General features: G+C 40.5%; 2 protein-coding genes across 2 annotated transcripts in view; one reads left to right on the top strand and one right to left on the bottom strand.

Moving 5' to 3' along the window:
* Positions 1-27825, top strand: part of dock4b (dedicator of cytokinesis 4b) — a 176926-nt gene that overhangs the window by 18744 nt on the left and 130357 nt on the right. The gene's annotated exons all lie outside the window — the stretch shown is intronic.
* Positions 5925-11924, bottom strand: ifrd1 (interferon-related developmental regulator 1). Its single transcript, XM_007578651.2, has 12 exons — positions 11668-11924; positions 9281-9385; positions 8679-8760; positions 8373-8497; positions 8133-8290; positions 8005-8055; positions 7738-7916; positions 7559-7667; positions 7317-7451; positions 7106-7234; positions 6581-6676; positions 5925-6506 (listed from the first exon to the last, which is right to left on the bottom strand). The coding sequence occupies exons 1-12, from the start codon at positions 11696-11698 to the stop codon at positions 6420-6422; spliced, it is 1287 nt and encodes a 428-aa protein (XP_007578713.1). The 5' UTR covers positions 11699-11924; the 3' UTR covers positions 5925-6419.

Here is a 27825-nt window from a genome sequence, read left to right as displayed (position 1 = left end):
AGCTTCAATTTTTCCAGGAAGTCAACGCTCTGATCTGAGAACTCTGATGTACGAATGATGACCTAAGATGAGCCAGCACCTTGTATTTGCAAGTCAGAAAATCATTGGAATTAGCCAATTGTTGTGACGGCAACTACTTTTAGCAATACATGACAATATTTCCCGTTTTATGTATTAAAATGCAAAAACAATTCTTCCTCAAATGGAGATGTTGCATTGCAACATGTGCTGCTGATTCGATAACAAAAAACAGAAGCGACTTTTTCCTTTTTCTTATGAGACGGTCACGTTATTTTGCGATTAGCCACATATTTTAAGGTCAGCAGATGATTTCATCACACACGCTTATGTAAAAGTGGTGTAAATTAGATCAATCTGCACACGTTGAAGGATTTTTTTGACTGCAGTGATTAAAATATCAGATCTGATTGCTAATGGATTTGACAGTACAAGCACACTGCCAGTCTAGTATCAGTGGGATTGGGCACCCCACTGGGATACAAGTGACAATGAGAGTGCAGAATGGAGTCATGCAGCTATTGTATCCTCTACTGTGGCAAGTTGTACCTGTCCCTCAATATCCTCTCTATTAGCACCCAGTCAGGGCTGATGCTTTTGAATGAGGGATAGACCAGGAGAACTAGCTGGACCTTGGATTTTGAAGGATTACAACATATAATGCTTGCCGTCCTTACAAACCTGGTATTGGTGGACATGTTTTGTCGAAGATATAGACCAAGCAATGTTAAAGGTAAACGCAGCTCATTGACGCGCTTCCTGCTCGTCAAATTAAACCTACTTCCTGCTGCCGTGTCCCATTCTCTGTTATGTCTAGCATGCGTTTCAACGTCTCTGTAGATTCAGAACATGTTGATTAACTCCTCCAGCTTAGACTTAATAGAAGGAAACCCTTCAACGTACTACTTGGTACTTTATAAAATGGTCAACATAAGTGTGGGATTAAGACGTGTTAACAAGAAAATCACGTTGATTCTTCCCAAATTTCAGTAATGCAAATCTTTCAGATTTTTTTGCCTTCGAACAAAAGAAGTCTTTACTCTGACTTGTGGTGAAACACTTAAGTTGACTTTTAACCAACCCCTTGAAGATTTGAGACTTGACTTGGAAAAAATGGCTGGTGGTTCGTTGACTAATTTTAGATATGACATTTGTCCTTAAAACAGATTTTTAAATTACTACTTCAGATAAATTTACACATGCAAGCATTAGAAGGGGTTAGTAACAGCTGAACACGGGGACAGAAACCCTCCAACTTTGGGGTGCCGCCTGTGACTCAGGCTGTGAGTGATTGCTTTGGAAGGAGGGCAACAGCATGTGCTTTTCTCAGCTTCAAATGTCACGTGTGTGTTAACCCAGATTTATAGGCTAGTTGTTTGTTTTTTTGTAAACATGGGGTTTCTAAGAGCTAGAAATGCAAATAGCGGGTTTCCTGCACTTAATCTGTCATGTGTGGGACTAATGCTGCCACACATGGAGACAGTGTCGTCCACCCTAACCATGGCCTCTTGCCTCCTCTCTGTGGCATCATCCGGCGAACAGTTGTCATCCCTTACAGGGGTCTCCGCTTGTCACTGCCGCGCAGAGGAAAAGGGAGTCCGAGTGTGTGCGAGAGACACAAAAAGAAGGCGGGGTGTGTGGCGGGGAGGGAGGAAAGCTTTTCGAGGTGCTGGAGGAGGGAACGAGCTTTGCCGTAGAGCTGTGTTTGAGCGTGCTCGCTCGTACGTATCGCACGTCCATGTGTGAGCGTACAGTAGCTGTGAGTCACGCAGTGTGTGGGGGCTACGATGCATCTGCGCCCAGCACGACAAAATGTGTTTCGCTTGACTTTATTTCAAGTCTACAACCACATTCCATATGGTGTCGGCTTCGCACAGCAGGATATAGGGCTTCGTTTTGTTGTGCTGCAAGATGAATGAGATGCACAGGCTGTTCGCTGAATGAGCGCAGGCCATCCGTCTATTTCAGAGCATAAATGCAAATGTTTTCTGAACTCGCTCAAGTCATGTAAGGCAGGCAGGGTAAGGGTAGGTTGAGGGAAAGTTAGAACTTCCATCTGAGCCTATTATTATTGAGTGGTTGAGAATGATTATGAGGTTATTTTGTTATAGTCCTGTGCGATTCAGTGGCATACTTTATATTTTCCAACAGAATGAGTCTCTGTGTTATTAGCTATGCTCTACACAGCAAACACATAATTGCTTAATGTGGTTTTGAGTGTCTACACATGATGTCTAAGTGGTAAACAGCTGCCACCAGCTGGGGAGGTTTAAAATTACACCCGTGTGCTTCAAAAGGCAGGGATATTTCTTTCATGTTAGTGGCAAAAGAAAACCTGAAGTTAATGATCCTGGACACTCGGCTTAAATGAGTTTTATTCCATTTAAAAAAATAAAAAATATATTGAGTGTTTTATTTTGATTTCATGAAAGACAGAATGAAAGGAGCACATAATATGTGAGAGGTAGCCACAGTGGTGCGGTTTTCCCACAAATAAAAAAATCTGAAATGAGTTTATTTGGTCAAATGGGAACAAAATTGAAGTTGCCAATAGGAAAAAGGGAAACTAAGGCAGGTTACCATGGAAATATCATTCCCATTAAGAATCATAGAATCAGCAGCATCATGCTGTGGAAATATTTTTCCCCCCTTTTGACTTTGACTTTTAATCAAAAATAATTGAAAATGTATCTTTGTTCTTCTATTTCCCAACTTTCCTGTTGGTCTATCGCAATAAATTCCAATAAAATGCACTGAAATTGGCTTGAAAACTTTCACAGGATGACATGTCTCCGCCATTTCTCAAGTTCCTGCAGGAAGAAGCACAGCTGTGCGTGAAAGGAACACATCAGGATTTAAACAGTTTGGGTTTTTTCTCAACAGTTTTAGCTCAGTAGCCATTTTTCATGCCTATTCTGAAACCTAATCTCAAACACCCATCTAGAATCATGATCGTAATCATCCAATATATAAAAAAGACTGCCTCTGAATACTTCTCCATTTTACTGCCATAGAAAACTATTGTGCTGCTATGTTCCCTTCTCATTTGAATATGTCATTCATTAGAATAACAAACATTTAAAGGGCCGTTTGAGTCGCAATGATCATTTTATAGAGTCATTATTCAGTAATAAAGCATCACACTGTGAGCATCTACAGTCAGAGAATCAGACATCGGCTTGTCTCGTTACAGACTTATGTGCAGATATACACCCGTAAGACCATTTTTCATTGAGATAGCAGTTACTTTGAGTAAAGCAAAAGCTGTCAGCATGGTGAACACATCTAGACAGCCAACAGAAACCCCTACACCACTTGTCTCTGGGGTTATCGTGTTCCTGCTGCTGCACTGATTCTCATCAAAGTACCTCCGCTGCCTCTGCAGCCGTCTAATTATGCCACAGCTGATCTGATGTATAGGACTTCCCCCCCTCTTCCTCTAGAGACCAAACGGAAGAACAACAAAGCACCCCATTTTTGGGGGGGATGTTTCTCTTCCTTCAACACTTAAGTCATCTCCTTTGCTTCCGCTATCTAAAGCCAGTGCACAGAACATGTTGAGGAATCTCGAGCCTGGCTGCTGCAGTCGCTGTGTGGCTCTAACGGAAAGTGACAGAGAGCGGGACGGATAATCTTCTTGATGTGCTGCATTTTTATGCAGCCTCTGGAGGCAGCAGCCATTTTTATCAGTCACTACAACAAGCCCTTTGGCATCTTGGGGATGGAGAGAACACACGGCATCCATTCAGTGACAAAGTACTGACTATCTCAGTCCATTTATTTATTTTTTTTCTTGTGATGGCACATCCGAGTTCAAAATTTCTGAGGAGTGCAAGTATGAGGAGCACTGCTGTCAATGTCAGGCTTGAGCAAAGAAAGAGGGGGGAGCATGCTAGATGACAGGAAATGGAGATCTTACAGAAGCGCACAAGTGGAATAAATGCCTTTATTCAAAAGCATCCATCAGGAAGGGGCTGTGCGTGCAAACGGACTCTTCTCGCTGACAGTGACTGGGAACATGGGATTGCCTAACTAGCCATAGCAAAGACTGGGTCGCAGTTGATCAGGCACGCTGCCACATTAGATCGCATTTACTCATGTGATTATGATATTAAAACAGACTTTGGAATTAAATCAGCTCCCTGAAAGGCCAATTAGCTGAAACACAATTAACATTTCCATAACAATCACATCTAATACTCATCAGCAGCCATCAGCTGGGTCATGCAAAAGACAATAGCGATAACGGGTGCCTTTTTTTCTAATCTTCTTTTTTTCTGCTGAAATGCTTCCACTAAATTAATGTTCTTGTTGCATTTTGGGGGCGGGGACTCGCTGTGATTTTTGTTGCTCTCTGTATCAGTAAGGTCATATTTCAGAGATCTGAATTTAATGGAGATTTCCCACTTAGAAGATTAGTGATTGTTTTTTGTAAACTAATGCTTGCAAAAAAGCTAATGCTTTTTTGTAAGCATTAGCTTTTTGAAGCAATTAGGTACTTAATAGCTTCAGTACCTAGAAGGTACTGAAGCTATTAAAACCATTAAAGCTATCGGTGCTTTAATGGTTTTAATAGCTTCAGTACCTTTTAGTAAAATCTGACTAATTCTCCACATTTTAAGCATTTAAACACTCTAGTGACACATTTGCAAACAATGTGTTTGCCGGCCACTAGACCATTGAGCTCTGAAGCTGTAATGTTTTTCACTTGAAGGAGCCATTTTAGATTTGAGGTCAGCTTCTCAATAAACCCAGCTTCAAATCCAATATGGCTCACAGTCGCATAAACGATAGCTGTGCTCATTTTACTGTCACACCCCCAATGTCTCGATAAATCAGTTGTGCAGACTCTGCAACCAAGGTTAGGAAAAGTGTAGCTAACACTAGTTAGCCTGCTTACCAATCTTTGTTGGCGAGGCTATGTTGCGTGTCCTCGTTTTGATGATCTGTTGTCAGAAAACAATTTATAGATTTTTCTATTTGTTTTAAGCTCGCTACGGCCATTTTGGATTTGGGGTTGGACATCTTAACTACGACTCTATGGGTTGTTTCCAATGATTTTTCTCACTTAAAACAGATAAAAGGGACTTTTTTTTTCTTTTTGGAGTATGTGCCACTATCACTTTCATGGTTTTTCTTTGTGTGCCAGCAGCAACACATTTCAGACAGATAAAGTTCTTCTAAATTCAGGTGAGTGAATAATGGAAATGAGGCTAATCATCAATTAACTGCAGGAATCTTATCAGCTCTCTTCTCATTTGATCCTCATTTATCACTTGTGATTGAACATTATTTTCCACCTGTTCGCAATGGGACTCTGACGAACGCGGAATAACAACAGTGGTCCATTAAGATTTATCACGTCTTCTCCATCTGCCTGGATGTTGGAGAGGGACGATCTAATCAAATGATAATGTTTATCTACTGAGGCCGTACAAAGTGGGGAGGATTTGTATTAAATCAAGGTCCTAACTAATATAGTCCTGTCAGTAAGTGGTAAACGTATATTAATCAAATTTAAGGCTAATATGGTAAACTTTTATAATGTCAAGAGAGTGATCAGAAAGTCATACAAATTATTTTTTTTTTCCAGTGTCAAACCACCTTTTAATATTTTCTCATATTGTTGAAATAAAAGTCTATACCATATACTATATGGTACTATATACCATGTCTTTAGGAATTACCCCTTTTTAAATGAAGCCTTTTAACTTGGTATTATGAACTATTTTTAAAATTCAATGTAAAAAAAAAAATCAGAAGCATCTTTTTTGCCTTTAAAGTTTAAATATGAGTGAATTAATGTACAAAACTGACCTGTGTGTACACAGTGGTCATACGCAACATGTCCAAGAGGATTAGATTAGATTTTTTTTTCACAACAGAACACCAGGAATAACAAAAACACTTTCATTTTTTTTTTGTTTATTTCATTACCCTTTAATATATAACCACTACCAAAGACACTATTCACGTAACATAAATAATGGCAACTTATTTAGCAGAGTAACATAAATTCAGAGTTTAGGTCTGTACTTTAATGTAGATACCAATTTTACAGTACAAGACTAAAGTCAAATTTTCCATAAGTTACCAAAAATATTCTGGAAAAGAAGAAATGAATACACAGCAAAAAGACAAAAAACACTCAACTGTACACCACCAGCCTGTTCAAAATCCAATTTTAAATATTAAATATCCTCGACTGTCTAGTTAATGACAAGATGTCTTACTGATAAATTAAAACATGTCAGCTAGCAGAAAACACTAAATGGAGGGAATTTGATGCAAATTTCAGAACGGACGGTCACTAAAGAACACAGTATTTTTTTTTAGAATTCCTCCTAAAAGTGGCTTAAAAGAGTAAACAAATTCAACAAATAGTGAAAACGACAAAAATCTTAAAATTCTCCCACATCCACCCTCTTGTCTCTGAACTTGCTTCTGGCCTTGGTCCGAGCCTTGAAGGCAGCAGAGTTGTGGAGATGCTGAAACGGAAAGCTTTGGAATTAGTCTCGGTTGAATTTTATAGACAAGCCAGACCTCGTGTTGTTGTAGTTACCCTTTCGAAGCGAGAGATTTTCATGGCCTTCATTGTGGCTGAATCGACCAAAATGGGCGGCCCCAGTTCAAACACGTCCCGGATGAACTCATTGCCCTGGAGGAATGGATGCATTTACATTACAACTGAAAGTTTCAATATAATTTACATGTCAAGTGTGACATGTAGAAACGCATTTCACTGCAATTCTTTTGAGTTGTGGTGCATCTCTCCAGTTTTGGTTGAATTTTTAGGAGCAAGGTTCTGCTGAAAGATGAACTTCTGCCTTTAGTTTTAAGTTTTGAAACCTTAAATAAGTTTCCTTTAGCTCAATGTGCCATCTTTATTCATTTTCACCATTCTCTTTATCATGATGCTGCCATGAGTATTTTCCCTCTAAGCCAGAAAGTTTAATTTTAACCTCATCTAACAAAAACTCTCGAAGGCAATTTGGTGTCCTGGACTTTTGTGGGAAGCAGTGTAAGGGGGCAACAATATTTAAAATGATACAAATGGATTCTTTTGAATACACAAAGAATTGAATACCTGAAGGTGGTAGTTCATCCCAGATCCCACAAACTCTCTGAAAGCATCATAGGTCCTCTTTCTGACCCAGCTGTCGATGGTCATGCGCTCTGTTCCGAAGCGAATCGTCTCCGATTGGAAGTCCCCCTCCTGGAAATGAATTCAAATATTTCAGCCACACATGCCAACCTGACATCCTTTTGAGTGTTGATGAATCTTTCTTCACACTCACCTCAACAGCTTTTAGTACGTCCCTGAACACAGACCTCTGCTTCCTCTTGTCGGTCTTGGCTCGGTGCTTGTTGCAGTCGGTAGCTAAAGCGTTCAGCTTATTGCACAGTTCCTCCCACTCGTCAAACTCAAATTCCTGCATATTTAATAAAAAATAAAAAGAAAGTACTTGAGAAATCAGAAACTCAAACTTTTTAGTGTCCAAAACATGGTGGTGGAAAACAAACCCAGATGTGAACTTACAGAATCGATGTCTCTGGCTAGCTCGAAGAGCAAAGCGATCGTCTCCCCAGCAGCGATCCTCATGTTGACGTCGTCGCTCTCCAGCAGCCGTTGCAGCCTGGGCAGGTGTCTGCGCAACAAACCAGCAAACATTTCAGCACCGGAACAGCCAACGTTAACACCACCGGTCAGATTCTCACGTTTTCAGGACGCCTTTGAGCTGATTGGCCGAGCAGATGGTGAGCAGCAGGGCCCAGGACAGCAGGGCGTTGACGTGCAGCTGGCTCATCTGCGGACTGATGGAAGGACAGGTTCCATCCGCCCGGGCGTAGGACCGGGTGAACAGGCTCTCGAAGCACTCCATGGTCGCCTGCACGTCCTAAAGCAGAGGAGGGGGCAAAAATTATTTAGAACTTGCGAGTGTATTTTACTTTGAAAATAAAATCACGAGTGATTGGGCTGCTCACCAAGATGTCATCCTCTGCAACAAGCGTACAGAGCCCCAAACTTGTCGCCACCTGTTGAGAAAGACATGCCGATTTTAGTTGAATTTCTGAGATTTCAAATCTTTAGACGGGAAGGAAGATGCACTTACAGCTTGTCTCGCTTGGATGTTAGCTGACCCATCTGCCAGGATGTTTTTGAAGATGGGCTTTAGAGTCTTGAACACCTCCTCGCTCTCGATTCCCGATCCCAACTGAATACACAGCAAGCACGCCAAAGACGCCGCCGCCCTCTGCTCCTCGCCTTTACCTGGCAACCGGAAGAGAAGCCGTCAACTTCCTGTGCATCTGCTGATGACAAAGAGACTCTGATGTAGAAACGAGGCCGATACCTTTCTTGAGGCAACGCTCAATGCTGTCTGTGATGGTCATCCTTCGCTCTGAGATGAACTCGTACAGGATCCGAGTGGCCATTGCCGTCTTGAGACCGTCCAGAGCCCCTTGTCTCGTCTTGGCACTAAACGAGAGGAATGTAGATAAAGAAAAAAAGATATGATCCAACAATCATAGGTAATCGTTTAATAAAATAAAACTGGTCCAGAGTGTTTTGTGGTCCATAAAGGATTCCTGGATCACCTGCTCAAATGTACAAAAAATATATATGTATATATTTTTTTTTTTAAAAGTAGGACTTTAACCTCTTATCCACAGTGCTGTCTATAAACCCCTTCAGCTTATACTGGAAATCCTCCTGGGCGGTGTCCTCACTTGCCTCTCCACCTAAAAATAGCAAAACAAATAGTAACATTATTCACAGTTAACATTTAGAAGCTTCCGCGCTTATTGGCACCTTTGAAAGGACGCATGCCATCCCTCAAAATAAAGAGCGTGATCTCATAATTACAATTTTTCAGAAACCCAAGCTATAATTTGGAAGCTCGTTTTGCTTTAAATGGTAATCCACAACGTGTGCTGTATCTCTGGAGCATAAATATAATAGAGAGGGAATTTTCTGCTAGATGTTGTTCAAATTGGGAAAGATGAGAGAAAACGGCATTCCAGTAAAGCAGATGTGTTAAGATAGGAAATGGCTGCAAGAATTTAAATCGCTTTAATTTATAATCAGACTGATAATTAAAAGGTTCAATGCACACACAGAGGGTGGAGATAAAGACGGAAAAATACTCACAGGTAAAACCAAACAACAAGCGGAAAGTTACATTTTCAGGGTTTTATACACACCTTTATCAGGATTGCCAATCATTCTGAAGAACAGAGAGCTGTACACAGACGGGCCTACCTTCATCTGCCACACTTGTGACGTCACTTAAGCTGCTGCAATGACTGAGTGTCTCGATGGAGGCGTCCTCATCACTGAAAGGCTGCACAGCTCCATGCTGGCCCCCTGAAAACAAAACATTTATTTCAGTTTAGAAAAAAAAAAAGAGAAAAAAACCCAACAAAGAGCTTTGTTCTGCACAAATGTGTCAGACAAAATCCCTTATGTAAGTCAGGCATCATGCAGGTACTGCAGCAAACGCCACTGTTATCTAATCAGCTGTGTTCTTTGGACGGCTTATCCTGCAGGTGCCATGTAGGCAAAGGTAGTCGGGAGTGAACCGACTGCAGTTCAAACAGCTGTGTGCCTATTGGAAAGACGCAGGTTGTCAAGACGGCTCAACAGACCACTGAACGTGAAGACCGAGCTCAAATATAAATAAATAAATAAAGTCTAACTGCAGCTGAGAAAAGAACCAAGCGTTCACATTTGACCAAATACGGAGACAACAGCTTGAAGTCATCTGGTACAGCTATTGGCACAAAGTGATCAACAGAAATACTTAGTCATACTATTTCTATGTACTTTAAATGTTGGTCTAAGCTCTAGATGTGTGGAGAACAGCATAGCAGAGCAGTGTCCAGGCGTGTTTCTGCACATGTCTAGTCAGCAGACTGGAACAATGCAACAAGCTTAGAAAAAGCCACATTTCTCTTTTTGAAAGTATTTTGGTTGCAGTAAACATGGAAGTGGAAAGCAAATTCACACCACCTGTGACTTTTCAGTTAAAGCTGCTTTAAAACTTACATTTGCAAAGCTGCAAGCAGATCACATTTTCAGTGCAAAGTGTGTAACATTATCTGAAATAAGACCACTTCGAAATGCCTAAATTTAGCAAAATGTTATTACATATTTTTGAACAAAAATAACCAACATTACTACATGTTTGTCAATGTCATAATGCTACAATAAAAAAAACTTTTCTCAATTCTAACGTCCATTAACAGAGCATGTGCTGTTGAGATTTTAGCTTTTGACGTGTCCAAGCTATTTGTGCTTTCCAGTTAAAAATGAAGATACCATTTAAGTCTTCTATAAAAAGTAATTGAATCATGCAATAGACTGTCTTTTCCCACTGTACTCTTTTGTAAATACCTCAGAACTGTTGTGTGTAGGAGCCAGACAAGGTGTGTGTATTGCAAGGCTATCTAGGGAAAAGTGCATGACAACGTGCAGGCAGCTCCTGCACAACAAGCTGTTTAACTTTTTAACATTTATATTTAATATAAATCCAAAAATAAAAACAGAATGTCATTACAGAGCTAAAACGATACATTAAATACATACTTTAATAAGCCAAGGAGTGAAATTGTCTATACTTTGAAGTAGGGTAGGGTTATGCTTTAAACCTTAAGAATCTTTTATCCTTTAGAGAAGGGCTCTCATTTGTACAGGTGAGGAATTTCGGGAAGCATAATGACAGCAAGTAGGAGCCAAAATGAAATCCGACCAGACCAGACTCAACAGGCTCCTCTGTGACCTGAAGTCACCTCAGGAGGACATGTTTGTTTGGCTTTACTAATGCAAGCTTCTCAGATGTACCAGGGAAACGTTCAAAGCCGAGACAATGCACTTTAGCTGATAATTTTTCAAAGAAATTATCAGCTTAATCACGTCACACGTTAATATGTGTTTACAGTGTGTTGACGTGGGCTTTTCCCACACCACAGCTGATTTCTGGGAACCGGGCGGCGCCTCTTCGCTGGCCCGCTATACGGAGGACAAAATGTCCTCCCCCTGCTGCTACGCCACCAGAACCGATAACATTGGAAAAAATACAGACAGTATTTAATAAAAAACGTGTTTAACGTCAGTAAATATTTATGACGAAGAACCGGTAAAACAAATCTGGCTAACAATCTAATAAGATAGCAATGACAAGCTTTTAGCTCACAGAGCTGGACTTCTCTTGTTTTTGTTTACACTAAACGCCATATAGGCAACTGATAAAACCGTAAAAATAATTTACCGGTTTTAAAAAGTGCTAATCGCTTTTAATTAAATCTTATTGACGGCAGCAACGTGTTTGGGTCAGGGAGTTGTTGATGCTAGCTTGTTAAGCACAGTGTAAACAGAGGTTTTGCCTAACATAATAATGTAAACATTATAACTAAGATTAGCAAAAAGTCATATACTTTAAAAGTTTTTAGAAGAAAGCAAAGCTTTGTGTCGAAAATTTTAGCTAGCTTTTGTTTGCACCTAGGCCCGGGCTCCAACGTTTGTAGTTCCAATTGTTAACACGTACAATTCCACGCAATACGTAAGGAAGACTAAAAGAACTACAATTCCCATCATACAAACTGCTCACAGACGCAAGGCCACAGCCTAGCTGCCGCTCTGCTACTCACCTTTGCCGTTCTTCTTCTTGTTCCTTGGCATTTTCGTGCAATTTAATATAAAAGATTTGATCAAAAATCAGCCAATACACGACCAGCTTTTATTGTACTGTCTAGCAAAGTGAAAACGTTCCCGTGGCACAGTGGATAAAAAGAAATCGAAGGCGATCTTGGAGATAGACTGTTGGCCGAGACGATACATTTTCCTCTAATACACCAGTGCTTCTCGACCGAAGGGCCGCTCTGTGGTTTTATACCGGCAGACATGTCACGAGGAGCTTTCCCGGCATCACTGACCAATAGGAGAACGGCCGGGAAGTATCGCTTGTGCTTGCGCGTGACGCAGTGCCGTTTATTGTTTTGGTGGAGACAGGAGGGAGATAAACCCATAAAGGGTTATCAAAAAAAACAAAACATTTCTGATTTAGCGCAATATTTATTCCCCTTAGTATTTCTATTGGCACTGAACTGTTAACAGACGTACATGGACACACACTTAACCGTTTAAAAAAGACATTTTAATGAGATGTAACTTTGACAATTACCATTGGTGGCTACTTAGTAGCATCATGTAATAAGCAATACATGGCACTGCAATGTGTGTGTGTGTGTGTGTGTGTTTCTTTCACTGGCTTTTAACTCAAATTGAAGTATTGTTTTTTACATTTATTGTATTTATATTCTTTGTTTTTATTTCTGGTTGTGGTGAACAGCACTTTGGTCAACTGTGTTGTTTTTAAAGTGCTTTATAAATGAGGCTGGAGTGGAGTATTTGGCATTTTACAGGTAAATTGAAGTGAGTAGAAAATCAGAGGTTATTTGTAGATAAGCCAAAGTTAAAGGGTTCGTTCACGCAACACCTTTATCATTTATTTGACTTTGTGTTTGGGGTTCAGGGAGGTTCTAGGACAGGACAAAAATAGCTTGCCAGTTGACGGGTGGAAAACCTCACTGGAGATGCAGCCTCCTTGCTGCTGTTCCCATGGCTGGACTGTCAGCAGCGTTCTTCCCAGCTCCGAGGAAAAAGCCATAAAGTGCTGTAGCTTGCAGAATCCAAATCTGACTGTTTTATTCATGCACCTTGCATTAGATTCAAGAACGGTTTCCAGAGGTGCACAGCAGAGTCACCATTTCTTCAGCAGTTAGTCACTTTTTTTTTTTTTTTTTCAGGGTGCATCGCTGAATCACCACACTCATCGGCAGCAGCGGCTACTCTAACGCCCTTGAGCCACACCGTGTAGGGACAGAAGCGCTGTTCTGGTTGCAGCATCAAGCTTGAATAATTTATTAGCCAATGTGTGAAGCTGGGGTGTGTTGAGTGGGTGCAGTGATGGTGTGCGGAGAGTGTGATGTCGAATGGGAAACACACTCGGCAATACCTGCAAATCCCAGATTTTATGCATGGTTTAGAATAAATTATACAACACTGGGTGGGCTCTGTGAAATACTCTTGCTTAAATGCAAAAAAAAAAAAAAAAAGCTGCTTAGTGTCATACTGATTAAAATCATCCAGCGTTGCTTAAAAATATTGAAGTTCTCTGGGACTCCCACACTTTAACCTTAACCCACTTTGACACTAGGGGGTGCCATCCTGTTTGAAATTCAAAGAGCCACCGTCTCTGCTATCACTGCAGTGAAGCAAGTGGGATTCTCTGAGATGTTTTTATGATGCATAATTTATGAAGTGAGTGAACGATGCTCACTGCCGCTCGGTCTGTGTCTGGCTTTAAACGTTTAATGGGATGGAGCGTGCGATGCAAATATGAAATGACACAGGAGGGAGGAGAGGAGGAAAAAAAGAAGAAAAAAAGTGGAATCAAACATAGTCTGGTGCTGAGGAATAAACGAGCAGATGTTGTATTTAAAGGCACGTTTATGCGGTTCTGGCGAGGCGAAGGAAGGGGTTGTCGGAGGGGAAAAGAGGGAGAAATCACCAAAGTAGGAGCAATGGGGAAAACGGAGCGGCTCGGTTCGGGCCTTGTTCAGCATGCCCTGCGTGTTGCATCTGTGGGCACAAGCTCTGGCCAACCTGATGCCACAGGAATACAAATCACTCCCTGCAGAGAGCGGCTATTGAGACACGGAGCTGACGGGCGATGATAGAAAATGTCTGAATATTAATTTCATTTGCGATGCTTCTCTATTAAATAATTCATAAATGACATAGCCTGGAGCTATGTGTGCTGAAACCGGCTGGGTTAAGCCTGTTGCAGCAAGAGGGGAGCTAAAAAAAATAAAATAAAGAATGATTATGGTGTCTGCAAGTTGATGAGAACACAACATTAAACAAAGATGAGCAGAGGTGATCTTTTCAAGACTGCAAGCAGTTTCCTTTGAAATGTCAAAGTGTGCCCTCTCCCTGTAATCTACTTCAAACATCGCAAAGGACCTGAAGGAAAGTGATATCAAAGTCCCTCATTTGGTTACTTTAGTTCATCTTTTACGATTAGCAGCATTTGCAGTACTGATGAGCAGTGTTTGTTTTGCAGTACCCTACGAAGGAACCATATGTAGTTTCTAAAATTATGCATCCGTCAAGTGGAGTGTTGTTTCAAGTAGCCAATTTACACTAAAGCCCACATGTTTGTGGGCCTAAGGACGAACGATGGCGAACTGAAAATCCGTATGAAAGTAAAAATCTGTCTGTGGAAGTGGGCATTTTTAGCGATATCTGCATTATGTTTATAGAGGTTTTCAAAGACGAACTGTTTAACAAGGTAAAAGTGGGCAAACAAAAAGTAAGTTGCGCATTTTTGACTTTTTCAAAATGCGTAGATCGTCAAAAGAGTGACGCAACTAGCACAGGCTATATAACAAAGGTTTTTAGCTAGTATTAAAAATGCTTGGATGGATGACTCCTCTTTCTAAAAAAAATAATTTGGTGGCATGAGAAAGAAACATCAAAATAAAGACTTCAGAGACGGTCTTTTGGACTGAATTCTATATATAATGCTTACAGGAAGGTTTGGCAAAAGCCAAAGCACAAAAAAAAAATCAGCACAAACTTCACAGACTGTCTCTTTAACCCTGATTGCAGGGGCTCATAGAACCTGAGTACCCTGCAGTCACTGAGTTGATCAAAGTATTCTGATAGCTGAAGGTTGCTTGACCTCACCTCATCAGCAGGGCAATGGTACAAAAAAAAAAAAAAAAAGACAGCGGATCTACAATGAAATGGCACAAAAAGAAAGAAATGGAGGTACAGAACTAACCCAAAAATACAGACCCCAACAGATGAAAACGCTCTGGGATATTACAAGAATTTGCAAACCTTGATCAACTAAACTTTAAGCGGCTCTCAAAGCCACTATCGTAGCAACAACCCTCTTTGCCACGGCGGTGTTTATCCACAACCAATGTTACAGGCACCCATGTGTTTTTTTTTGTGAGGATGATTTTCCCAATAAAATTAGTTTCAGAAATCTCTTCATATAATTTCACATTTATATTTGCGTTTATCAAACGCCCACCCCAACGCTATAACAATAACAGCAAAGTGCTGGTTAATAAAGATCTAATTTGCCCATCCCGCTCCTAAATAGAGACTGCTAGTCACTGAAGCTCTTATTATTTCCCCTCATTTCACTTTTTGTTTTGACAGGATTTAGCACTTCATCAGACAGCGAGGCTACGCTCCCGTCACTGTAATTACCTTCTCATCTTAGCTCGTTTTTTGTGTGTGTGTGTGTGTGTGTGTGTGTTTTCTTTCTCGCTGCCTCGTGTTTTGCATCTTCAATCTCAATCCATTAACCTTTTAACAGGACTCCAGAGGGATGGAGGGGTAAAAGGGCCTTTGTTCTGGGCTTCACCGAGGTGCGCGCCGCACCCTCAGAGCAATCGATAGGATGGATTTTGCTTGATCAAAGACAGTAAAACAGAATAGAAAATTAACTTGACTCCATGTTCAGGACAAGAAAGTAAGAAAAACAGAGAAATACCTGCAGTAGCACTTTATCACAAGTTTAAACCTCAACTGAGACGCCGTCTGCTTCAGACCAACTGTTTGCAGATTTGTTTACAAGCCATACATGTAATGACAAGTTGAATCACTTGTTAAACCTGGCCATAGTTGAGTGGACGCTTTGCTGTTAGCCCTCTGTTATTGTTTTGGAGAGAGACTCTTTCATGGACAAAACAAATCCATACTCTAAATTTGCTGAAGGATCCAGGACAGTAATTTGCGTGAAAGAATTTTGCACCCCCAGATAAGACTTATCAGATTATTTAGAGAGAGGGAAAAAAAAAATCCATTTAGGCCCAAAAGCTTTCTCTCTCTCTCTTTATCTCTCCCTCTCTCAAACACACACAAATGCGAAAACAGGGTAATGGCATTATCACCTAGGCATCTGATTAAGCAGATTAAAAACACTAAGTGTCTGGCTGGTAATGGCTCTTTGGCTATCCTAACAAACTTGGATATCCCTCTTAAAGTGTTGGAGCCACTTTTCTACGTGTAATTGTTTGCACTATTATTAAGCCTTTAAGAACCATCTTAATGTAATTCACGTTTTATGCTAAAAACTCACATTGTCCATTTACAGGGAGTGCACAGAAATGCACACCACCCTAATCTTTTTACATTTTGCTACGTTACAGACAAACTTTGTTGCACTGGGGAAGACATTATGAAATGAACAATGTTGCGGGGAATTCTAAAACTACAAAACAAGAAAGTTAATACTTAGAACCAACTTTTACTTCCAGTAGCGCTGTGATTTGCAGATGTAGAGACTGAGTCCTTTTTACCCTTTTTATTTATTTATTTGTAAAATAGCACAAGCTCAAACAAATCTGAAGTCAAACCAGCTGTGAACATAAGTTTTCAAGACTTTGGAGTCTCAAATGTATTTAGGTCTAGGTTTTGACTAGGCCATTTTAACTTATGTACGTGTTAGGTAAGTGGTTTTTTTTCCCCCTGTCTTTCCTAGTGTTTCTCAGGACTCAGGACTAAAGTTTTCCAAAAAAAAAGAAAAAGAGGAAAATCAGAAAGAATTGCCACTTTAATATCCCACGTTGCAGATTTCCACAAACAGATATTCAAAAAGCTCCAGGCGTGAAATGCGTTCAATTTGTCGACAGCATTTTTTCTAATTCCGTCTCTTATAAAAGCCCTTCTTCCATTATGGAGATTTGTCTCTTTGTTCCACTCTTCCCTTCTGCTTCCAGTATGCAAACCAGCACAGAAAAGGGTTGGCTAGCTGTAACTTGGAAGCGAGTTCTGGTAGCCAGCTTTGAAGATTTCTGGAAACCACTCCTGTTAAAGTTGATGCAACTGGTTAGTGGTCAGCAAAAAAATACAAATAAAAACTCCCATCTGCACACAGGTATCAACTAAATTGTGGCTGAAAGTAATTCACTAGCACAAGAGATAACAAAAAACAACAATTAATATTAAAATGATATCAAACATTTCCAAAGCACATTCTGCAGGCAGTGATGAAGACTACTGATTTGTGTGTGTGTGTGTGTGTGTGTTTGAGAGCTGGCAGCAGCCATCCAGACAATGGGGTTTCTTCGAGAGGAGACATTATGCCCACAGGCTAATAAAGCAGGCAGATCTGTTGGGGAATCTCTCTGGCTTGGCACACTGGATGACTGTGCTTCATTGTTGTTTTCTACCCCTCTACCAGTCTTACCATGTGCATCCGTTCTCTTTGAGCCTCTGGTGCATACCCACACGAAAACATATGCCATCTGTCTATCAACCCAAATGGTTAATAAGCTGGAGAATATTAAAATTCAATTTGTTCCAGTTCGTTTGTAAGGAAAGTCTCTCAGTGGAAAATAAATTTTAGACATATTTACATATATATATTTTGTCAAACATCTTAGTACAAGTATTTGACATTTGCAGAAGGTGTTAAAATGCAGTGTGAAAGTTAGTGTTATCGGTAAAAAGGACATAATAAAAAACATCTTAATGGAGATTCTGCTTTCACACAGGAAAAAAAAAAACCAATTATAACACCATTGGATGGATGTTAGATAGTAGCATGTGGACCTGTAGACTAACCGTTGATTTAAAGGTTAATTAATGTCAAGTGATTGCACTCAACCAGGAGGCAATTAAGAGTAAGTTATTGCTCTCTTTTATGCAACAACCACCGTTCTATCACAGTCTGATCTTCACAAGAAAGTCCAATTACTAGTGTATCAAGGCGCAGACTTTTTTTTTTTTTTTTTTTTGTGTAACTTGGATAAAACATACAAATTTAAATTTGATCCTTTGTATCATCACTCACCGATGAAGCTTTGAAGACGGAAAGATGGAGACGGAACTTTTCTCTATTACTTTCATCTTCAAGTATGATACAGGAAGTACAAGATACCACACATTGGCAATACTTAATTTATTTACCCCAAAGCATATTAATGTTCTGTTGTGAAACTGCCGCTTGACAGAAAAGTGTATCTTGTATTGTCCTATAGCAAATTCTGTGGGCGAAATCATTAAAACTTTACTATTAAGAAGTTTGTTGGTAAATTGTAATGGAGCTACGCCTATTCATGCTTCACTACGAAGAACTCTTAAATTCATTATTTAAGTCAATTGAAGAAAGCGGAGCAGTAAATGTTTCAAAAAAGGAATGATTTTAACTAGGCGACCTCATACTGTGCTTTTTGAAGATTGAGATTCATAAACATTTAGTATTGAGGAAATAGTAGAAACCTTTTGTAAGCCCATTTAACAGTGGAAAGACACTCGGTGGCAAATTAAACCTTCCAGCAAATTCTATGTTTAAAATGCTTTGCTTGCTGTTTTTTTTTTTTTTTTTTTTTTTCTTCTTCCCCCGTTTTCTTTTTAGTCACCTGGCTTCCAGCAGCTGAAATACCAAAACGTGTCGCTCCTGCCAGTACAGTTCAGACAAATCTTGGCAGAGACATGAAAATGTGGCTATAAAGAGCAGGACTTCAAAGAGGACCCAAACAGGGACGCAGCCTCAACTTCCTGTCAAGACACTGCGTCCAGGAAGTCAGCTGGGGAAACTCCACAATGTCATCTGGTGTCCATGAAATGCTCAGTTCCCCTTTTAGACTTCTCTGTTTGGAATTGTTTTTTATTGTTCGGTACAAGTCGGCAATGGCCGAGTTGAGTAAAATCGGGAAACCTGGAGGTGCAGACACAGGAGAAAGTAGGTGGTTTAAAAAAAAAAGAAAAGGACCGAAGTGTTTAAATTTCACTCACAAAAAGATTGCGACGATGCAGGCGGGCAGATGTTCATGGTGTTGCCTGGCAACCGTATAGCTACAAAAGTGGGGGAAGTGTTGTGTGTGTTCTTTTTTTGTTTTGTTTTGTTTTTTTTACATAAGTGCTTTGATTGGTTTTAGAAGAAAAGACAAAATGGCTCATTCTATGTGGAATATGAATGAGTGGAAAGAAGAGAGGAAGTATTTTGTGGTGAAATTTACAACAGGCGTAGTATAAAAAGGGATCTAAAAACACAACATTTATAGGTTTTACAGTCTACATTTCACTTGATTAGAATCCATGAGAAACTCTGAATCTGCTGCTGGGGGATTTTTATTGGAGCTAAATTCTTTAATTTAAACACGGCCTCTTGGTATGGCGATCATCGTTTTCCTATGGCTGTACAAAGGCTTATATTAGAGGGGCAAGGAGGGGGAAAAAAAAAATCTCCTGAGCCCAAGGAATATATATCTGAGAGCTGGTGGAGGATCATGGCTTTCAGGTCGAATCCGCTCATTGGCTTTCCTGTTCAGTCAGTTGTAAATCTCTGTAGAGAGGAAACCTGCGATGAACTGGAACTCAAGTAGTTCGTTCTGCTGAACCGATCGATATGCAGCACCGTGAGAAAATACTTCTGAATTTTGTTTTCCGACGAAGCCAAACCAAGAGAATGTAGATTTCATTTTTAACGGAGTAAACCTCATCCAAACCAGCCTGGGCCGACTGTAAAAAACGGATTTCTCCGTCGGTAAGTTTTGCACGTGTGATTGAATTACTATTTCAAACGCGTTGGAATTTAGTGGATCATAGAGCTTGAATTGTTTATGGCTGGTGTGCTGTAATCTGTTCTCGATTGGCAGAAATCGACTAAATGGCAACAGATGAGAACAAGATGGAGGCGCAAGCTGGCAAAGGGAGAAGTTGATTACTCAGGCAAAAAAAAACAACAACAAAAAACAGTGAACTACTCTGAAGCTGAATAAATCAAACAATGCAACTCCAATTTCTGGTTCAATGACTTCCTTAGTTTTGATGTTTCACTCATAAATAAACTGGTGCACAAAAACACCAGTGCAATTCCAACTACAAATATAAACGCTTTACTGTCTCGCACCAGCTTTTGTATTTAAATGACACTGGAAGGCAACATATAAGCCGTCATGTTTGAATTATTAAGCATAAATTATAAGTAGACATTGATGGATGATATCTGCACATACAATTTTCAATAAGTGGCATGAAGCAAGTAGGGCCCTAAATGGATATTCGCAAAATGTACTGAAATTCACATTTATAATGCATGTCATTCCACCTGTTTCTTTTTTTTTTTCTTCTTTTTTTTTCTTTTTTTAATCAGTATTCAGGCGGTACAATCTTGCAAGAGCCTTGACGGGATGGATTCTGATTTACACTGTGTCAAGAAACCTGGCATGGACTTGTGAGATCTCTCTAGGTACACGCAGAAAGCAGGGTAAAGGCCTGGGGAGTAACAATAATCTTGTATTGATTTAGGAATGGTTAAAGAAATGAAATACAAAAGACATAGTAGTGTAATAGTTAAAATGATTGATGTATTGTAATCACAATGTCTGTAATGTATGACTGAAATGTATAATCTGTATTNCGGCTACAAATAAAGATAAGTAAATCCCAGCTTCCCCGCATTCCGACCCCAGAGGCTTCAAGGCTTGGGTGAACCTCTACTGTAAACACTGAGAAGAGAAGAAAAAGTTACACTGGCTTCTTATTCGCCGTTGAAGGGTAACGTGATGAACGCGCAAATCGGACAGAGGGCATTAAAAAAAAAAAAAAAAAAAGGTAGAAACGGTCATGGTGGGAATACATTTGGAGGTCAAATGAGTCAAACACGGGAGAGATGCGTATAATGATAGAGACGGAGAAATACAGTTAATGGCTTCGGGCGGTATTCAGATGAGTGTGCGTAGCGGGCCGGTGCACAGACTGGCTGTAAATTTATTACCAAAGTGTGCTTTGCTGCAGCTGCTCGGCCCGTGGCTTTCTCCGTAATTCATAGAGACAGAAACAAAGGGAATACGGTGGAATATTAGAAAACGCTGGGAATCAGGGGTTCAACACGTTCTATTAAATTTACACCGCTTTTTCTTTTTTCTTTTTTTTTTAAACGAAATGTATTACTTTGCAATTTGCACTTGGCACTTGGTCAATGGTCTCCTGTCACTTCTAGTCGTGATTAGTTTCAAGGAACCTGAGCAGCCTAGAAAGCAGCGTAACATAGAAATGTGAAAATTAGCAATGAATCAACCATTTTAACAAGCAGAGGGGGGGGGGACTATAAAATCTTCCCTGACTCATTTCTACTTGCATATTTTTATTTCCCTGTCTATTCCACTGAGGTTTTCTAACCCCCAAAATACGTGTTTCCCTCTTATTGATGCGAGTGTGTGGTTGGGACTGGGTTTCGTCTTGCAGAGCAAATCTTTAAAGCCCTTAGCAGAAACCTGACATGTCCCAAAGTCCCCAAATCATCCAGCCGTCGTCACTGCACAAAGCATTAAAACTCAACACACTGAGACCAGCACAAACACTGACTGGGTATTCACCGTCTGAGGATGTTTGTGGGGCAGAACGATGCCCCTCTTAAAATGTAAGGTGGAAATGTCAACTAATTATCCATGTTACTCCCAGCCAATAGGACTTTATTTAAAAAAAAAAAAAAAAAAAGGCTAGGTTGAGACGTTGTTGAAAACAACCCAAACTGCCTTTCCGTACCTAGAGTGCTTTTGACTTGCTTCCCCAGAAACTACTGTGGCAAGTACTGAAACCTCAAGGAGTTTCAAAACTCTTGCCGCAGTCTGAATTTGCAAGTTCTCTGACAGGGGGGCTCAGGTGAGCCTGCTCCGGTCTAAAGTTCCAGAACTCTCCATAGGGTTGGCATTGTGACGTCTTTTGGACTAAAAGATCCTACGTGGGACTCTACTCTTCAGCTGTCATTCAGAGTTTCTTGCTGGGTCCTCGCAGTCTCACCAAATGATTGCATTTAATTTTCACAACAGAATGACACTAAAAATAGCAGTAAGTTTTAATTTGGTCCTATTTTCCTTACCATTAGGAACATTGTACAAATATCAGCATTCCACATCAGAAAATGTAGCCATCCTTTAAAAAAAAAAAAAGTTTAAACCTAAAAATGATGACGGTTGTTCTATTAGAAAATTACAAAAATGTCTTGTAGTAGTTATCAAAAAATCAAAATTTGCAGGTATAAACCTGTTTTATTTATCTCAACTAAGGGCAAAAATACCTATTTGGATTCTAAATGTTGCAGTTCCCTGCTCTATATCATCCTCCATTAGATTCCCCTACAGAAATCAACTGTGGCTGGATGATCAAAAACAAACCGAAAACGGCAGCCATAAGCTGAGCCAACATCCCATATTATTGTTTTGCATGTTTGCAAAAGGATTTTAATCATGGTGTGCTCAGTAAACATAATGGAAGCCTTTGATTCTAATGGGGTGCAAACAGCTAGATGCGGAAGCTGTGCTCATTCCCACCTGGACACATTCTTGGCTGCCTCGCTGCTATCAGCTAAATAAACTCCATTAAACAGTCCTGGCACCGACTCGTATTATTAAAAAAGCTTAATTATGTGTCTCTTTTTCTTTTTTCCTTCTCTCCTTGTCTGCATCTGTGCTGGCATGTGCAATCTGTTTCTCATTTTATCTGCAGGCCTAAATCTGTAAATGTTGCCTCTCTGCCTTCCTATCCTTGTATCCATGTCTCCTTGGTGAGTTTCTTTTTTCCTCCACAGTCTGTATTGATTCTGCTTTCAACGGCAAGTGTGGAAGTGAGTGTTGCTTCAAGCTGGGGCAGCTGGGTGTCTGTTTTCCCTTGCATGTGGTTTACCCCGTTTGCGTTTGTCAGTGTGTGAATCCCCACTCCTCCCCCAACCCCTCATGTTTCTGCTAGTCAACAGAGAGAGACAAGAGATGCCTCCGCATAACGCTGGAACATCAAATGTCAAATCTGTGTATTCTGACTCTTGCGGACATTCAGTGAAAAACATAACAGGATTTCAGTGGGTTTATGTTTCTGTAATCATTTGATTTTTGGTTGAAATGTGTTTTTGTTTTTGTTTTTTGGCAGAAAAATGAAAACCAGAAATCTAGCCCACCCCCCTTCTGCCTCATGTATATGAATAAGGTTTTCCTCTTTCTCTGGTGAATTCCAAAAAAATAATAATTTCTTTGTGTCCCCCTCTCCCCCTCCCAGCTTTCTCCGCCTCAAAGGTGTTTTTTTTTTTTTTTTTTTTTACCGCGATTACAACCGCGGTGATGCCTGCGCCCTGCCACAGAGATCAAAGATTCACAGATCGTACTTCGGTGTTTGCATTTGCACTCGTAGGGGAGCCGCCAACAGCCGAGTCGATCCAAAAGCACCGTGACGACGCCTCGGGGGTAAAGGGCGCGAAATCCGGGTCTGGATGTCAGAAACGTCGACGGAATGAGCTGCCTTCATCTGCTCACCGTGAAGGTGAACCACATGCTGGGACGCCTCAAAGCGTCGTCGGTGCATTTAAGACGGCAGTCTGCAGCCAGTCCTCAGACGTAAATATAGATTTTAAAAAAATGAGTGAAGCAATAACGGGTACTGTAGAGCACAGTAAGTGGCTTTCTTTAATGGTAAACAAGCTCACGTCCGTGCAGTGACTTTTTCTCAAAAGCGGACTTTTGTGCAACCAAATCGCAAATCAAACACACAACACTCAGGTGCATTAGACCTTTTTATTAGATTTTTTTTTTTTTTACATTTTTTGAGTAGATGTTGATTTTTTATTTTTTTTTTAAATGCTACATTTCACGTTGGCTCTCAGACTGCAAATCAGGAAATTGGACTGTTACATTCTATGTGAGAAACCAAGCCAAAGGGCTTTTAAAGGTTGCATCGTCTTTTGTGACGGTTTGAACAATAAAGGAAAATCCACCGGGACTCCAGCATGTCTGTCAGGCTCAATATGAAAGAGGGAGACAGACGGAGAATGAGGTATCTGTGTGATAAAAAAAAGAAAAGAGAGAGAGCCTAACAAACACAGGAAAGGTTAGTAATAGACGATAACACATTCAAGTCCTCTCGTGGCTAAACTGCATCCTTGTACAGAGTTAATTAATGCTCTACTTATTTAGAAATGCTGTCTTCATTTCTTTTGCCACGGGATGTGTGGATGAGTGGGTTGGTGCCTGATTGGTTTGTTTTGATTCAACATAAATTACAGGACGTGATCAATCATGGGCGCGCAGCTGCTGCTTCGACTATTTTGCTTCTCGGTCCCTCGCCCTTCTTCTCGATTGTTCGGTCGTTCCCAACGAGCTTTGCTGATGTGTCACTGTGACAGGGCCATGGTCACCAAAGACCCCAGAGTTACGCACGAAGGACGCCCAAACAGATCAGACGTGCACAGGTCAGAATAAGATCTTTGCTTTTGTCGTGCAAACCCTTGAGCTGTTCCACATTTAGTTATGCTGCAACCATAAAGACGTTGACCGACTTTATTAGGACTTGACAAGTGGCACATAATGTAAAATTAAAGCGAAAGTTGAACGTTTTTTTATTTATTTTTTTCCTTTTACACAATTGTAAAACTTAAAAGTTTAAAATGGACTCCCCCTGTGTTCTAAACCTGGTGGTGGAAGCATCATGCTATGGGAATACTTATTTTCTCTACACAGGCAAGCTGCCAAATAGAGGGCAATGTTGCAATTGCAGTATTATTTAAGTAGGCAACTTATTAAGGCAACTGGTTCCACTAGATTTTTTTGTAATAAGAATCGGCGTAGAGGGGATTAAGCTCTTTTACTCCACACTTTTCAGATTTTATTTAAAATTGTTAATCTTCAGTTATTTTACTTATGCTTGTACAATTATGAACCATATTGCGTTGGTTGGTCAGTCACAAAATCTCAAAGTAGTTTGGGGTCTATGGTTAAATTATGTGAAACGATTCACAAATTATTTATACTACGGATGGAAATCAGCATCTCTTTCAAGCCGTTGTGTTCACGTCAGTATTGTCCGTTCCCTAATATGCACTGTAGCCTTCGAATGGAATCGGTTCAATATCTGCAAGACACTACTCGTTGCATTATATGCTGCATGAAAATCTGTCGCCGTGTGAGTTCCAGATGCATTTGCGTCAGCGTCTCTGGACCGCCCGGCCTCCGCTGTGAGTGGAGCAGCGGGTCAGAGCCTCCTCAGCCTCCCCATCAGACCGTTATCAGAGTAAAGCCTGCTGCATCTCCCACCGAGCCAGGAGGCATGGACCTGCCCTCCACACACACACACACACACACACACACACACACACAAAGCCCTATTATTAAGGTTTTCATCAGTGTTCTCGGCACTAAGCCCTGTTTTTGGGGAACATAGAAATTACACACTGCTGCACAGACAAAAAGAGGAGCAATTTTTGAAATGATTCATCTTTACAATTATAGGATTAAGGTAACCGTTCATCCTGGTTGAAATGTTTGTAACTTAAGATCTTAACAGTTGTTAAATATTAGTTTTAAATGGGGAATAAAATGGGGTATTATGTGTCTGAAAATGACTGCTTGCGTTCTCTTTCTCCTGGGAAAATGTTTTGTTTTTTTTGTTGTTTTTTTTGTGCATTAGCTTTCAAAAGAGAATTTGGTCATGTATGAATGATGCAATTTGCCTGGCCGGGCTACCTGACCAAGACCCGACAACAGGTATGGTTATTTACTGCTGTATGGATGCCATTAGCTTGTACGCCAGCATGTAAGAGACTGCTGTGATTTTGTTTTTGACCGTTCGACTGGAACGTGACTAAATCCTGCAAGGATGCCAGTCGTTTTATCTCGCGCCTTTCCGCTTTTGGCTATTCAACTTTTTATTCCTAAGGATTCTAAAGTAACTCCAAGTTATCGGTTGTCCTTCAAACGGAAAGGAAGCAAAATTTTGTTTCCCACTGAACAAACAACAAATTGTTTTGTTGTTTGTTTGTTTTTAATAAGTGGATCATTTCCATTTGCAAAGATCTTTTGTCTCTGACGACCCAGCAGCCCCTAACGATTTATGCACAGGAGCTGGTGAGATGGTGCTCCTGACTGTGCTATGCAGTGCAGTAAATCTCTGCTGTTTTATATCCTGCTGTGATTTGTAATCCTGTTGCCTTATCTTTCCCACATCAGCCTTCCTGCCTCTGGTTTGCTTGACAAGCCAGAGCCGTACACCCAAACGCACGATAACATCTGTGTCAGGAATATTCTTAAGATGTTGTTTTTAAAAAACTGCTTTTGCTTGCTCTCTAATAAAGATCGCGTAATGGTTATCGCATCTCACCGTGTCAGTGGCAGCTTTCAGTCTGCATTGTCAGACTTTTTCATATCTGGTTTCTAATGTCTCCTTTTTTCTTGATCCATCAAGCAGTCAGTCCCCACTGGCGTACGAGCTCCCCATAATAATGATATTGAGATAATGACGGAAATGGAAGAACTTAATTGCCGCATGAATGCAATTAGCCGCTCCACTGACCTCAGCTTACTTTTCCACTAAATGTCAGATTAATAAAATCAAAGATCATCAGCCTAAGACTGCAAAGTTTATTATGCTAACGAAAATGTAAAAGACAATCTAACAAGAGGACAGAGACCTGTCTGATTGAAATCACTCTTTAAAGTCAAACACATGTAGACACACTCTTATGTTGACCTTTTTTTTTTTATTTTATTTTTTTTAAGGAGTACTGATCATCAAACCCCTAATTTGAAAGATTTTTTTTTTAAGCGTGAATTGGGAATTGGGCAATTATACTTTGAAAAGGATTGCAAACAAACTCCCCCGATGGTAATTTGTGAAAATTTGCTTTTGTTTGCCGAATTGTTGGGATTCATTTAAACTTGGTGATCTCCAGCATTTATCCAGCTTTTTCTTTTTTTTTCTTCTAGTTGATGCCATATATAATGCAGGGGGGTGGGCATCAATTTTAAATCGAGTCGGGGTTTTCCCAAAAGCTTCAAAAAACACCTTTGATGGTGAGATTGGGATGGAAGTCCAGCTGTGTCCACGTTTGAACTGACTAGCTGCTAATTCGATGTGATTAAGAATTTCACGGTAGTCCAATTAATTACTCCTTACACTCTCCTATGTTGGTAATTTTTAATTCATTTTTCAACCCTTAGTACAAGGCAGTTGTATTACTGGCAGGGATTATGTGAAAAGTAATTTTGAAAATTACTTTTAAATATTCTTAAAAAAAATGTTTCTCCCCTCTGATGTTGATTCCGTTGCTGCGTTTCCTCATGCCACAAGTGCTGAATGTTGTCGCGTTAACCAGAGGCTCCAGTTGAAAACACGTCGCCGTGCTTTTTTTGGGACCATGTAAACAAGGCTGCCGGGTTAATCGTACCTCTCGTGGCATTTTTCATGCTCTGCGGATCGGGTGAATCAGGAAAGCAGAAATTATCAGCTCACCTCACATGCACCACCTCTTTTAGAAGGATTAGAGCGGACGTAGGTGTTGCAGTTGATGCGCTCGGCGCAGCACAGAGTGCTCCTCGCTCCGACTCCCACAGGCCGAGCGACTGTTCCAGCAGCTTACCTTGAGCCAGAAAAAGAGCAAACGGCTCTTAGGCGGGAGCTTCTCAAGCCTCTGTCGGCGTGCGGTTTTTGGATGGTAAAAGCGTTCAGATCCGTTTGAACCCTTGGACTTTTGCGCATGTTACAACCCACAAACCTCAAGAACGGTGTCATTGTTGAAAGGATTTCATGAGGAGTTTTTCAAAAACTATGAAGGGGAACTCGTTTTGCTCGGCAGAGATCCCAGTTGAACCTTTTGGCAGACATCCAAAATGCTGTGTTTGGATTGAAACTACCACTTCACCATGAATGCGCCATCCTAATGTATGGATCATAAAGGATTTCCTTCTCAAATTCTATGGCAGGCTAAAGATTATCACTTTCTAGCACGTTAGTGGTTC

This window comes from Poecilia formosa, unplaced genomic scaffold, assembly GCF_000485575.1.
Source record: "Poecilia formosa unplaced genomic scaffold, Poecilia_formosa-5.1.2 Scaffold9, whole genome shotgun sequence".
NCBI lineage: Eukaryota > Metazoa > Chordata > Actinopteri > Cyprinodontiformes > Poeciliidae > Poecilia > Poecilia formosa.
Note: the sequence above shows the minus strand (reverse complement) of the source record. Positions and strands in the feature narration are given on the sequence as shown.

Excerpts from the sequence above, each read along its gene's own strand:
- ifrd1 (XM_007578651.2), bottom strand. The coding sequence starts at position 11,698 with ATGCCAAGGAACAAGAAGAAGAACGGCAAAG. Across the intron at positions 9,386-11,667 it reads CAAGAAGAAGAACGGCAAAG|GGGGCCAGCATGGAGCTGTG; the intron begins GTGAGTAGCAGA and ends TTTTGTTTTCAG. Across the intron at positions 6,677-7,105 it reads GGATGAACTACCACCTTCAG|GGCAATGAGTTCATCCGGGA; the intron begins GTATTCAATTCT and ends CCATTCCTCCAG.